General features: G+C 49.2%; 1 protein-coding gene across 1 annotated transcript; it reads left to right on the top strand.

The window, feature by feature from the left end:
- Positions 1 to 11,706: 11,706 nt before the first annotated feature.
- On the top strand, positions 11,707 to 12,924 carry LOC136451164 (protein ALP1-like). The gene has a single exon (XM_066451922.1). The coding sequence runs from the start codon at positions 11,722 to 11,724 to the stop codon at positions 12,922 to 12,924; it is 1,203 nt and encodes a 400-aa protein (XP_066308019.1). The 5' UTR covers positions 11,707 to 11,721.
- The last annotated feature ends 2,407 nt before the right edge of the window (positions 12,925 to 15,331 follow it).

Below are 15,331 nucleotides of genomic sequence, written 5' to 3'. Positions count from 1 at the left end.
TGGAAAAAACGGGAGGGTGTTAGCCAGTCAAACTCTGGAACTTGCGGATCAGCACCCTGTTTGCTTGATCGTATTAGCCATGTTTATCAGCCATAATATAATGTTTTTTCTCTCACAACAAAACAGCATCAGCCGGCTTATAAACCGCAAAAGGCCAGTTTGCACGATTGACCCTGTGCTGAACTCTCTCATCCTCAGAGGCAAATCTCCTATAAGCCATGAGCATTGCCTTGATAGATCCAAGCAGCTACTTATGTGTTAGGTGCTGCAATCACAAGAAATACAGAAGTTGATCTTAAACACCTGCAGATTTCGTTTAAATTGGTTACTAAATCTTTTTTAAAGGGATTCCTAAAATGAGTTAGAGCATTTCCACCAGATTAAACAAATATAATCTCATTTTTTTCCCACGGGTAGATTTAAAACTAGCAGCAAAGTAGGTTTAAAACAAAAAAAAAACAGAGCTTCATCACATCCCGAACCTTTTTTTCTCAAAAAAAAAATCTTAATCTCAAAAGTCAAAACCTTCCCTCAATCCCTTACCAGGATTTTTTTTCCTCTCACACTGATATTCCGGACCCACAATGCCGAGCTAGGCCGCGCTCTACGCCGGGCGGTCCGCCCCTGCCGCGCCGCCGCCACTGCGCCATCGCGTGGTCGCACCCCACGTCCCACGCCGGTCGCCACCGCGTCGGGCCGAGAAGCGGGCGCCGGGCCTCTCGGCCGCGCACCGGACAGGGGAGCGGGCCTGGCGGGGAGGGCGCCGCCGGGTGTGGTTGTGCGAACCGCGTCAGGCGGGAGAGCTCAACAATTCTTGCATTTTGCTGCCCTTTATCCTGCAGAGCAACAAACAACTATTAACATGGACTTAGCTGTGTTATTTTGTACTTTCGTTTGTTAACTGACTTTAAGATAATCCTCCAGCGAACATTGTCTACCTGCAGACAGGATTAAAAAGAGGTGTTAGCTGAGTTATTCCTGTAACCATGAGCTTCTCAAAGGCTGTTGGAGTCATTAGCAACATCAACGAGTGTGTCAATTTTTTTCAATGGGTTAAATCTGCCATTTCATCTCTGCGCTCACATGCTAGACACGAGAGAAAGCTTCAAGATGATGTATTGGAATTGGAAAGTGGCCTTCAACGCCTCAGGGAAACTCTTCCTGCAATGTACGACCTCATTGATTCGAGCAGAGTGGAGAAGCCATGAAGTCCATGTAGCCAAGCTTCTTCCACCTGTGAAGGATGCAGTGTATGATGCTGAAGACATTCTTGATGAGTTCCGATGGTACGAGCTAAAGATGGAAGTGGAGGGCAATGTGATTCAAGCACCTTCCCTGGACTTCTTTAACAGTGTCGTTGAGGGCAGCTTCAACAAGGTGGATGCAATTCAGAAAAGGCTAGGTAATCTCTACAATCAATTGCACAACATGGGTTTGCGTGAAGTAGCACAACGATTTGACAAATGTATCAGGCCAATTACAAGTTCTTTCCCCACCGAGAAATTAATATACTTGGTGGTGATAAAGAACTGAAGGAAGTAATTGCATTACTTGATGAATCAATGAACAGTGGCAGGGCTTGTTCTAAACGAAAGAGAACGAGTACTGAAGCTGCTGCATCAACAATAGCCAAGTCGATGTTGCTGCCCTCTCTTGATCGAGCCAGCCAGCCCAACAGCTCCACCACCGTCACTGGCCACCGCACCTAGTAGCTCAGCAGCACCGCCTCCATCCCTTGCTTCAACCCCCAGCCCACCTATCATCACTTACCGCCGCACCCGCGTTCGCGCGCGCTCAACCTTGACCGCTGCTGCCATGCGACACAGCTCACGCCGGGCTGCTAAAGCTCCGGCCAACTTCGTTGATTTGACCACCCAGGCGGTCCAACGCAAGGCCCTGCTCAACTTCCTGTCTGGATGCTCAGGCAGCCTCAAAAAACATGTTGCCAAAAAGAACATCCTCTCACGCAACAAGCTGCCGATCGGGGTTGCCGATCTGCGCAAGCTGGTGTCCGCCGTCGGCTTGGGCTGCAAGAACGTCGACGTCGTCGGCGTGGTGACTGACGTCGCTGAATGATCGGGGAGGACACGCACATGCTTGGCGGTTTGCGCTCTCGCCCCAACGGCCGCTGGGGCTTTGAAAATGGCAGCGCACCTATCTTTAGTTCCTTGTTCTTTAGGTTGTTTCTTGTTCTTTCTTGTACTCTTGTGTTTGAGTTCTGCAAACTTTTGCGGTTTGGTTTGCTGTTCAAGCGCGTCCGGTGTTGTACTGCTGATCCATGAATTCGAACAATCGGTCTTTCTATATTCTGTACGCGGTCTAGGCGACTCGGACAAGTGCTCAATTGTGCGCAACGCATTCTGTGATGCTAAACCATCGATCGTCTGCATTCAGGAAACCAAACTTGCAACCATCGACATTTTCAAAGCGAAATCCTTTCTACCTGCTAACCTGTCGTCCTCTCATGTCTTCGCCCCGGTGGATGGCACTAGGGGCGGAATTTTAACTGCTTTGGATCCTGCACTTTTCTCTCTCGAAATTTTTTTCCTAAAACCACATACTCTGACTACCTCTCTTTCTTGCAATGCCACAAATCTGGATTTCACTATCACAAACACCTACGGACCCTCTGATCACCAGGGCTCCTTACCCTACCTACGGAACCTCAAAGAGCTGATCCCGTTGATCCATGGGCCGTGGATTCTCCTGGGCGATTTCAACCTGGTCAGATGCGCAGCTGACAAGAACAATGGTCAGATTAACTCTACCCTTACCACAGCCTTCAATGACACGCTTCAGGATTTGAACGTGTCAGAGGTAGAGCTCTCTGATCGCCTTTACACTTGGTCTAACAAGCAGCCGAACCCAATCCTTGCAAGGCTCGACCGTGTCTTCATTAATAATTGGCTCAACCTTGCCTTCCCGATGACCAACCTTTCCTCACTGCCGAGGCCTACGTCCGATCACACGCCAATTCTACTCTCCCTGTCCACCAACCTCCCCAGAGCCGGCTTCTTCCGTTTTGAAAATCACTGGCTACATAACCAAAACTTCCATCCCTCGGTCATCACGGCTTGGCAGCAGGCTCCGGTTCGTGCGGATGCGGTTGGGCAGCTAGCCGCTTGCATCAAATCGACAAGAGCAGCAGCAAAGGTTTGGTCTCGGTGTTTCAGGGCACCCATACACCTAATTCATAACTGTCAATTCATAATTCAGTTGTTCGATTACTTCGAAGAGATGAGACTACTGTCCCACGAGGAATTTCAGGTGCGGAGAAAGGCCCAGCAAGCTCTTGAACAGGCTATCAAGGCCAAGGCGACATACTGGAAGCAACGAAGCAAGCATAGAGCCATCCGTGATAGTGACTCCAACACCGCCTTCCACCATGCACAGACAACTCAACGCCTGCGTCAAAACTTCATCAGAATGGTGCGCGTGGACGGAGCAGAGATCGTGAACCATGACGGAAAGACAAATGCCCTGACCGCATACTTCAGATCAATTGTTGGGGTGGCTGGAACCTCTGTGCCTGCTGACTTGGAAAGCTTGTATGAGGGAAGAGCACAACCTAGCAGCAACCTTACTGCAGCCTTCACGGAGACTGAAACGAAGCTTGCGCTGCTGTCAATGAACCGGAACAGCGCGCCTGGCCCGGATGGTTTCGACCCGGCGTTCTACAAGGTAGCATGGCCAACAGTGAAGGAGCAGATCATGGAGTTCATGGCAGCTTTCCATCGCGGCGATGCCCAGCTTGAGCGTATCAACCGCTCTCACATGGTCGTGTCACGACGCCGCACACAGTAAGCACTGGGCCCAAAAGGAGCGTTCGCAGGAGGCCCATGAACCAAAGAGTGACCGGCCTAGATTGGGTCTATAATATTTGTGAGCCCAAGCCCAGCAGTGAGCAGTAGAAGTAGTGAAGGGGAGAAAGGAAGAGGGAACGAACATCAACTCTGTAGAAGTCTAAACCTAATCACGCTATCGGTCGTCAGCTTGACCGGCGGACTTGGTTTTCCCCTTCTGAGTTTCCGGCGGCGCCGCAGCGAGCGTCGTCGACAATTTGGTACTAGAGCCATCGATCCGGCGCTTCCCAGGGCTGGATCCGCCGAAGCCACACCCCCACTTCACCCGTCTTCAGCGCACCAGGGGAGTCATGGATCCAAACGTGCGCTCCCTCTTCGACGAAGTACTCAAGGGGATCGACAACCTCCGCACCGATTCCAGTGGTCGATGGGAGCGGTGGGAGCACCGCTTCGAGGAGGCGACATCAGATTTCCAGGAGCGGAACGAGGCGGTGGACCGTCGCATCCAGCCGTTGGAGGAGTTTGCCTCGGCACAGTACACTGCCGCCGTCGTCGCCGACAACTGGGGGGGCCACTTCGACGAGCGCATCTCCGACCTCGAGCAGCGGATGGTGGATCTCGAGCTGATCCGCATCCACGAGATCAACGACGAGCGCGACGACAGGGTAGCCGCCGTCGAGACCATCGTGGAGGAGCTCGTCAGTTGGCGCCCGAAGGTGGACGGCCTGATCGACGATCTTCGATTCGAGGTGAAGAACCTCCGGTCGAGTGGAGGTCGTGCTGTGGGGGAGCTACCCACGTCGGGAGCCCTGCGGCAATCGGAGTTGTCGCCGCGCGTTCATCTGCCGGGACTCCGACCAACTGGCCCAGCGGGCACCGCGTCGAATCGACTACACGGGAGAGGGGTTATGGGTTGGTCACAACAATAGCTCCGAACCCGGCCAATGGTATGCATCGATTGCCCCATTTCCCTCCTCCTTCTGCTCCATATCCCCATCCACATCCTACTCCCAACCTTTCCTTCAACGTCGCGGATGCCCACCTTCCTCCCCCCCCCCACCAGACCCTTCACCCACCCAACCCCAATCCTACAACCACGGCCAATTACCCAAAATGCATTTTCCTCAGTTTGATAGTACTACACCCCAATTATGGATCACTCAGGCCCATTCTTACTTTGATATGTACTTCGTTGATCAATCCATGTGGGTACGCGTGGCTACAATGCAGTTCACGGGTGTAGCCAAACGATGGATTCAGTCCATTGCACATCGCCTTGAACACATTAGTTGGTAGGACTTCTGTGCAATGGTGCGCGAGCGCTTCTGCCGCGATCAACACGAACTTCTCATCCGCCAGCTATTCCACATTAAGCAAACAACCTCGGTTCAAGAATACGTCGATCAATTTGTCGATCTTATTGAGCAGCTCTCAGCCTACTCACCTAACCCAGATACTCTCTCCTACACCACATGTTTCATCGATGGACTCCGCGACGACATTCGCTCTGTTGTTCTTGTTCAGCGTCCCGTCGATCTCGATGCTTCTTGTTCGCTTGCCCTTTTGCAGGAGGAAGCCACCGAGCCGAGTCGCTGCCGGGGATTCCGACGTACTAATGCTCCTGCATTACTGAAGCCGGCGACACCACGGGGGCCGTTGCCGCTTCCTGCTCCTCCCCAACGTCTGGCTCTTCCCGCTCCTCCCATGCCGCCAGAGCCGAAGCTCCATCCTGAAGATCGTCGTCCTAACAACCGTCGCGTATCAGTAGATCACAAGTTGCAGTCCCTCCGTTCTTACAGGAAAGCCCGTGGCCTCTATATGCGCTGTGGCGAGAAATGGCACCAAGGTCACAAATGCTCTCTGGCTCTCCAGTTGCACGCATTACAGGAGGTGTGGAATCTTTGTGAAGAGCTGTTCACCGAGACAGAAAGTTCAGAGCAAGACACTCTTGTCCTAGCAGATCAGTCCTTCATGCTCATGTCTGCTGCTACTATTTCTCCATCATTACACCCCAGAACCCTGCAATTTCAAGGCATGCTCCAAGGCTAGAGTATCACCATCTTGTTAGATTCTGGGAGCACCAATTCGTTTTTGGATACCAACTTGGCAACATCTTTTCAAGGAGTCCAGCAGTTGTCAGTTCCCACATCTGTGAAGATTGCTGATGGAGGATCAGTACCTTGCACTGCTCAAATTCCGTATGCAGAGTGGTCTATTCAGGGATATGTTTTCATTCTACTCTCAAGCTCATTCCCATTGTCACATACGACATGATTCTGGGGATGGATTGGTTACAGGCATTCTCCCCCATGAAGGTTCATTGGCTTCAACGTTGGGTCTAGATTCCTTATGGCCCCAACACTATGGTGTTACATGGCAGTCCTTCGGAGCAGCTTGGTTGTTCAGTCGTTCAGCTACATCAATTGTCCGCTGGAGGTGTTGATACTTCTTCTTCTGGGCATAGTGATCTGCCGGAGATTCAAGCGCTGCTTTCTCAGTATCAACATTTATTCAAATTGCCTACCAAGCTGCCTCTACGTCGGGCTTGTGATCACTCCATTCCCCTCATTCTAGGGGCTCAGCCTGTGTCGGCTCGCCCTTATTGCTACTCGCCGGCCTTGAAGACAGAGATTGAGGCTCAAGTAACAGAAATGCTGCAGTCTGGCTTCATCCGCCCAAGTACCAGTGCCTTCTCCTCCCCAGTTCTCTTGGTCAGGAAGAAGGACAACAGCTGGCGCTTTTGCGTCGATTACCGCCAACTCAATGCACTTACTGTGAAGAGCAAGTTCCCCATTCCGATCATCGATGAATTGTTGGATGAACTATCCGGGGCCAGTTGGTTTTCTTGTCTGGATTTAAGGGCTGGTTTCAACCAGATCTGCCTTGCCCCTGGTGAAGAACACAAGACAGCCTTCCAAACCCATTGGGGCCAATTCGAGTATACTGTGATGTCATTCGGCTTAACTGGCGCCCCAAATTCCTTCCAAGGTGCTATGAACACTACATTATATCCCCTACTTCGCAAGTGTGCCTTGGTGTTATTCGACGACATCCTAGTGTACAGCGCCACTTATGATGACCATATTAAGCATCTGGCTCAAGTTTTTGAGTTGCTTTCAAGGACCAGTGGCTCATTAAATTGTCCAAGTGCCGCTTTGCTCAACAATCAATCAACTACTTGGGTCATGTCGTTAGTGCACATGGAGTCTCCACAGACCCATCCAAGGTTGCCGCTGTGCAAGCCTGGCCATAGCCAACTGATGTCAAGCAGCTCCGCAGCTTCCTTGGTCTCACAGGGTATTATCGGAAGTTTGTTAAGCACTACGCTGTCATTGCCCGGCCCTTAACCGATCTGCTCAAGAAGGGTGTGATCTTCATCTAGACTGCCAACCATGCTCTTGCCTTTAACACTTTGAAGCAGGCTCTCACTGAAGCTCCAGTTCTGGCCCTACCCGATTTTCCAAGACCTTCCAACTACAGATTGATGCAAGTGATGGAGGCATCGGGCAGTCCTCCTTCAAGATGGTCACCCCTTGGCCTTTGTTAGTAAGTCGCTTGGCCCTCATTCGCGTGGTTTATCTACTTATGAGAAGGAATACCTAGCTATTCTTGTGGCTGTGGAACAATGGAGATCCTACTTACAACATGGCGAGTTCACTATCTACACTGACCAACGAAGCCTCATGCATATTACTGAGCAACGATTGCAGACGCCATGGCAAATGAAGCTCTACACCAAGCTTGTGGGACTGCAGTTCAAGGTTGTCTATAAACCAGGGGCTTCAAATTTGGCAGCAGATGCTCTTTCCTGGCATCCTTTGCCTCTAGAACAACTTAATGCAATCTCTACTTCTTCCCCAACATGGCTGTCAGATGTGGTGGCTGGCTATGATTCAGATCCCACTTCTCACAAGTTGTTGCAGGATCTCACCATCAACTATGATTCCCATCCACCTTATTCTCTGATCAGTGGTGTCATTCACATTAGAGATCGCATTTGGGTGGGTGACAACAAGACTCTCCATCTGAAAATCTTTGAAGCATTGCATTCCAGTGCTATTGGTGGCCACTCTGGGTTCCCTGTTACCTACGCCCGGATCAAGAAGTTGTTTGCTTGGAGGGGAATGAAGTCTGACATCAAGAATCTAGTTGCTTCTTGTACAACCTATTTGCAGGCCAAGCCCGATCATGCAAAATACCCGGGATTACTTTCTCCATTGCCTGTTCCCGCAGAGTCGTGGCAAGTCATCTCAATGGACTTCATTAAAGGGCTGCCCCGCTCGGGAGCAGCTAATTGCATCATGGTTGTCGTCGACAAGTTCAGCAAGTTTGCTCACTTTGTGCCTCTCCTTCACCCGTTCATAGCTCAACAAGTGGCTCAGGTCTTCCTTGACCAAATCTACCACTTACATGGCATGCCATCCCACATCATCTCCGACCGCGACCGCATCTTCACCAGCTATTTCTGGAAGGAGCTGTTCCGTTTGGCCAGAACCAAACTATGCATGAGCTCTGCCTACCATCCTCAGTCCGATGGCCAGACGGAACTGGTGAACCAGTGCCTCGAAGCTTTTCTCCGATGCTTTGTCCACTCCTGTCCCAAGCAGTGGCTACGGTGGATCAGCCTAGCGAAGTATTGGTATAACACCAGTCTCCATTCTTCACTCAACAGGTCGTCATTCGAGGTACTGTACGACCACCCTCCTAGCCACTTTGGCCTATCTCCTCCTGAAGCATCATCTATACCTGATGTTGAAACCATGCTTACTGAGCGTTCCACTATGCTTGATTTGGTTCGCCAACATCTTCTCCGAGCTCAATAACGCATGAAGCTGTATGTTGACAAGCACCGTTCCGAGAGATCCTTCAACATCGGTGACATGGTGTTCCTCAAGCTCCAGCCCTACGTCCAGGCGTCGCTTGCTCCTCGTTCCCATCAGAAGCTCTTCTTCCGTTATTTTGGACCATACAAGGTGCTGGAGAAGATTGGAGCTGTCACCTACAAGCTGGACCTGCCGGAGTCATCGTCTGTTCATCCGGTATTGCACGTCTCCCTCCTCAAAGCTGCACCGTCCACCAAGTTCCCCATCTCGGTGGCACCACTAGAATCTAATGAAGGCTTGCAAGTTCCTGAGGCGGTACTATAGCATCGACTCCATCCCCGACGTACAGGTGCGGTCGTTCAACTTCTGATCAAGTGGTCCGGCCTGGATGCCGATCTTGCTACCTAGGAAGATGCAGAGGCCATATGACAACGCTTTCCTTTTGCTCTGGCCTAGGGACATGCCGGGTCACAAGGGGAGGGGGGTGTCACGACGTCGCACATAGTAAGCACTTGGCCCAAAAGGAGCGTTCGCAGGAGGCCCATGAACCAAAGAGTGACCGGCCTAGATTGGGTCTGTAATATTTGTGAGCCCAAGCCCAGCAGTGGGCAGTAGAAGTAGTGAAGGGGAGAAAGGAAGAGGGAACGAACATCAACTCTGTAGAAGTCTAAACCTAATCATGCTATCGGTTGTCAGCCTGACCGGCGGACCTGGTTTTCCCCTTCTGAGTTTCCGATCGTCGACAGGTGCTGATCCCAAAAAAACCTGGAGCGGTGGACGTCGATGCTTTTAGGCCAATTTGCCTGCAAAACTGCAGCCTCAAGATCCTATCGAAGGTCCTAACCAGAAGGCTACAAGAAGACATACCAAACCTCATTGACATCAACCAAACGGGCTTCATCAGGGGTCGGTCAATTGCTGACACTTTTGTCTATGCTGCTGAGCTGATCCAAGTATGTCACAAGAGGAAGAAACCGGCAGTGGTACTTAAACTTGACTTCGCCAAGGCGTTTGACACGGTGAACTGGGAAGGTATGTTCAGAGTTATTGGATCTGGTGGATGCAAGACATCCTAAACACTTCCAAGTCAGCGGTGCTTGTCAATGGCTGCCCAGGGCCATGGATCACTTGCAAAAGGGGCCTGCGTCAGGGGGATCCAATATCCCCATACCTCTTCCTTCTTGTTGCAGAAACATTACAGTGCATGATCAGAGCCTGCGAGAACATCTACCACCCAACTGACAATGGGCTTCCTTGTACAGTGCTGCAGTACGCTGACGATACCCTCATCATGCTTAAAGGTGATGTTACAGGTGTAACTACTCTCAAAAACAATTTAGACCAGTTCGCCTCGCTGTCCGGTTTACATATCAATTATGCAAAAAGCACACTGGTCCCGATACATATGTATGAGCAGGTAGTCACCGATTGTGTTCAAGCCATTGGGTGCAAAAGAGAGGGTTTCCCACAGCCATACTTAGGGCACTCCCAATGCAGACTCTACAATGGTTTCTATGTGTATTTATTACCTTTTATTTATTGATTTTTGCTGATGTGGCAATGTATTTATTGAAGAAAGAGAGGGGAGAAACAAGAAACGACGTCTAACATAGACGCTGAGTCTACACTTCGACCGATGCCGAAGAAACCAGCCCCCGTGCGCATTGCGGAGTTGTCCATCGTTTCCATGGATCCGGTGCGCCTTCCCCTTCCCTCCCATCGCCGCCACCCTCGCTCCCGCGCGCGCCCTCGACCCCGCTCCCGCGCGCGCGCTCTTCCCTTTCCCGCGCGCTGCACCGCCCTCTCCCGCGCGTCGTCCCGCGAGCTCCCGCGTGCCTTCTGCTCTCTCCTGCGTCTGCTGCAGATCAAGGTCCCCAGGCCCAAATCGAGGTACGCCCCAAGCTCCATGACCATCCCCAACTGATCTCCTCCCGACAACAATCTTTAATCCAAATCCACACCCAAATCTCTGCATAGCTCCCTTCGATTCATATCGAGGTCCATCCATAGCTCCCTTCGATTCCATCTCCTCCCCCATCCACTGTGACCCAAAAAAATCCCCAAATCTCACAGATGAATTGATTAACAAAGACTGATTCTCGGCAAGGCAAAGGTGTCCGTAGAACCCATTTTCCATCCGTCCGTGCTGTTGGGACATGTGCTCTAGTCACCGGAGTTGCTGCAACCCGTGCTCAAGCTGGAGCCACCGGTGTTCCTCAAGATGCTGGTGTTCCTAGAGGAGCTGCTGAAACCCGTGCTCAAGCTGGAGCCACCGGAGTTCCTCAAGATGTTGGTGTTCCTAAAACTTGTGCTCCTCAAATTGGTCCTTTTCCCGTTGGTGCATGGTGGTCAACGTCATCTACTAGTGAAGGGTAAGTCATCAGAGAAGTGTTCCGTGGATATAGATTGTTTACCTACATATGCAGTGCATAGTGTTTCATTTTCAGTCACTAGTGATGTATGGCATACTGTGCTATTTTGGTGAAGATATGATTAATTAGAGCATGGAAATTCATATGTTTGTAGGTTATACCCACCAGGAGGGTTCACAAATTATCTGCAGTCAAACCCATTTGCTAACCATCCTAGTGGAAATAATATTCCAGAAAATTTTCACTTTGTTGGTACTGCAATGGGTCAGTCTTCAATGTCTCCAATTGATTTGGGTGCTAGAAGAACTCCTTCTCCAGCATAAGAAACTGATGATCTAGTGGATGATGTAGATGTAGAAGAAACTGAAACAATTAACGTCGATGAGGATTTTAGAACCGACAGGCGTTTGAACTGGTCGGTTGATGAAGATAAACGATTGGTACGTTCCCTTTCTCACTTTTCAACTTGAGAGCTATGTCCATGTATGCCCATTGAGATTATTCTGTATAGCACAGCCACGGCACCTTTCAGTCACTGCTTCTATTTCTCGGTCCCCTTTCTGCTGCTGTTGCCCTTTCTTATCTGCTGCCCACTATTCTCTGCTATCCCTTGCTGCCATGGATGGAAATGGCAGCATCGATCCTGCTGATCTGTACTCCATGGATGACTATCTTCAAGAGCAAGAAATTGTAGATGATTTAGGCAAACATCTAGTAGCTGAAATGCAGTCCGTTGTTGATGTCTTACAAGGTGGAAGAACTCAGCGTGGTCCTAGGCGATATGTGGACAGACCTCGTGAACAAGCCAGCCAACAACTAATGGATGACTACTTCTCGCCTAATCCAGTCTACAATGAGACACATTTTCGTAGAAGATTTAGGATGAGGAGACCCCTCTTTCTGAAGATTGTTGAGGCCTTAAGTGGGTGGTCTGAGTATTTCACCTTACGGCCGGATGCTCTGAATCGCCCTGGATTCTCGCCAATTCATAAGTGTACAGTAGCGATTCGTCAACTGGCATATGGCGGTTCTGCAGACCAGCATGATGAGTATCTGAAGATGGGAGAAAGTACTGGTGTGGAGTGCTTGAAAATGTTTGTTAAGGGTGTCGTTGAAGTATATGGTGAAGTATACTTGAGACGACCCACAATACAAGATGTAGAACGATTGTTGGAGATCGGTGAGCGTCGTGGTTTTCCTGGCATGATAGGAAGAATTGACTGTATGCATTGGCATTGGGAAAAATGCCCCTACGCATGGAAGGGACAATATACTCGTGGTGATCATGGTGTACCAACAATCATTCTAGAGGCCGTTGCTTCACATGACCGATGGATATGGCATGCTTTCTTTGGAGTGGCAGGATCCAACAATGACATCAATGTGCTGAATCAATCTACTTTGTTCGTCGATCAGTTAAGAGGAGAAGCTCCCCAGGTGCAGTACTTTGTGAATGGAAGGCAATATACCAAAGCTTATTATCTTGCAGATGGCATATACCCAGAGTGGGCTGTTTTTGTTAAGTCCATACGTGCACCACAATCAGCTGAGCACAAACTATTTTCAGAACATCAAGAGGGGGCAAGAAAAGATGTTGAATGTGCATTTGGGATTTTGCAATCTCGTTTTTGCATTTTGCGTCGGCCGGCACGTCTATATGAACAAGGGGACCTTGAGGATATCATGTTAGCTTGTATAATCCTTCACAACATGATAATTGAGGATGAGAAGGATATAGAGGATGTTTCTCTTGACTTGAACGAGGACGCAACCACGTCGATTGTTCAAGCATCTACAATCTCTCAAGGACATGACCCAGTGATGGAAGAAGTACTACAAAGAAATGCCGATATTCGTGATCGTGAAGCGCATAGGCAACTTCAATCTGATTTGATTGATCACATCTGGCAAAAGTTTGGGAATTGAACTAATTAGGTAGAAATGTTAATTTATATACTAGCCTGTTACATGAATACATTCCTATCACTATGTTACTGTGGTTCTGTTAATGTACTGTCCATCTCTTTTTCTTACAACAAAGTTAATTTACTAGCTCATCTTATTTTACAGGTTGATGATCAGGACTTGAGAATGTTGATGGCTTCTATCTGGAGGATGCTGGACATGTTTTCTACAGGCAGGAAGACTTCCAGGAAGACTTCTGAATGGCTGGAGATTATCTAAATATATACTATTATCTAATTATTTTGGCTTTGCTATCTATATTTCTATTCGTATTGTAATGGACGACGGTATCTATGTCATGCCTGTTTAGGTGCATGCCACTGGTATTTATATTTCTATTCCTATTGTAATGGACGACAGTATTTATTGTTGCTACAGTATTGCAGTGTTGCTATCTATACTATGGCTCACGTTGCCACAGATGATCTTCTTTGTTTGTGGGGGCGTGTAGATGCTCATTAAATGTTTTTCTCCATGAAAACTATTTGTATAAACTTGCATTGGGAAGGATGGTTTCTAGTGATGAAGTCTCGAAGCTATGGAAACTATGATAGAATCTAGCATTGGGAGTGCCCTTAGGACTGCCTTTGTCGGTTCACAAGTTACCTCTGTCAGCTTTCACAACTACCTCAGCTCCTGGCAGGCTCAATTGCTGAACCCGATGGGCAGGGCGGTGCTGGTCTACTTCATGAGCTCTCTACAATTGCCTCCCTCAATAATCCACCAGATGGACAGAAAGAGAAGGGCTTTCCTGTGGTCTGGAGAGAAGACGGGCAAGTCCTCGGCGGCCAGCTGCCTTGTGGCTTGGACAACGGTTTGTGCCCCAAAAGACCTTGGTGGTCTTGGCATCAAAGACACGGGGACGCAGAACATATGTCTGCTACTGAAACTCCTCCACAAGCTTCACTGCCCGCAATCTTCAGCATGGGCCCAATGGGTGCACGGCCGGGCTTCAATCTCCTCCCTCAAGGGGGACATCCACGGTGAGCACTGGGAGGTGCTGCGGTCACTGCTGCCACTCTACTGCACCAACAGAGAGGCTACAGTCAGTGAAGTGGTAACCTCTGGGCTGCAACAGGCCCTGGTGCCGAGACTATCTCGAAAAGCAACGGTTTTGCAATGGTTGTACACGTATAGATATGTATGTTGTAATTTATCTATTTTTTTATACATATGTTGTAAATGTATTTATCTATATGTTGCATATGTTTCACACATATGTTATAAGTGTTTTATCTAGATGTTGCATCTGTTTGCAATGGTTTTTAAGTGTTTTTGTAAGTGTTTTAGACGTATGTTTTAACTGTTTCATCTGTCTTCATATATATATTGTAAATATTGTATCTAGATGTTTTAAAAATAGATCAAATGTTGCACATGAGATACATGTGGACGTGGGGAGCAGCAGAGGGTGCCAGCGATCCCCATGGGTGTGGGCGTAGGCACGGACGGAGGCGCAAAGTGCACGCACGCGCCGGGAAAGGGAATCAGCCCGGTCCACAGCCACCGGATCAATATTGGATCGGACATGCGGGCACCAGCGGTTCCTTATCATCCCCGTACACTTGATTGGCCCATGCAGTTTTGAGGTTTTCAACTTTTCTTGTACGGTTTTGATTGACAGGCCCTTATCGGTTGGCTGGTTCGTATCGTTGCTGGTTCGTGAAGAAGTACTGCTGGCTGGTTTGTGTGAGAGAAAAATACTGTTCCGATTGAAAATTTACGACCGTTTACGACAAGCCACAGCCAAACGAACAGGCTGAGGATATTCTGTTTGAAGTACGCGTATTTTCCTGCAAGAGCTTTGAAAAAAAAATGAGACATGCTCATGTGTATTTCCCGCATGAATGAAAACTCTCGAGAAACGGGCATGGCTCGAAGACTTGTAGGTCTCGTTCGCTTCGCTGAAAAAATAAGTCGAAACACTGTTTCGGTTAATTTGTTATGGTAGAAAATATTGTTCCGACTAAAAAAACAAGCTGAAAAGTACGGATTATAAGAGAAACGATAGGACTGCAGAGGGGAGACAAATATCCTGTCATCTTGCGATAGTTTTTCCACGTGCTGGTAATCCCAGCACCCAAATATTTGAATAAGAGATTTAATGAAAAATATTTGAAGAAGCAATTACATACAGGTGGAAAAAAGTGCTGAAAACACGACGTGGAGACACGATTTCTGGTGCAATCCGTACGTGTCTCTGATGCCGCCGCCACCTCGGTGAAAATCGATCGTTAAGTTCGGAACAACGGTCCCTTGCGCCTTGCCCCATACGCTCCGCAGGAAAGGAGCCCTCCGGGTGCCGCTCGCCGGCCGGCGGCCGCAGCCAGGATCCAACCCAATCGCCGCCTCCGTCCCCGGCCCAACA

The sequence above is a fragment of the Miscanthus floridulus genome, chromosome 5 (assembly GCF_019320115.1).
Source record: "Miscanthus floridulus cultivar M001 chromosome 5, ASM1932011v1, whole genome shotgun sequence".
In the NCBI taxonomy this organism is placed as follows: domain Eukaryota; kingdom Viridiplantae; phylum Streptophyta; class Magnoliopsida; order Poales; family Poaceae; genus Miscanthus; species Miscanthus floridulus.
This window is presented reverse-complemented; position numbering and strand designations above follow the sequence as displayed.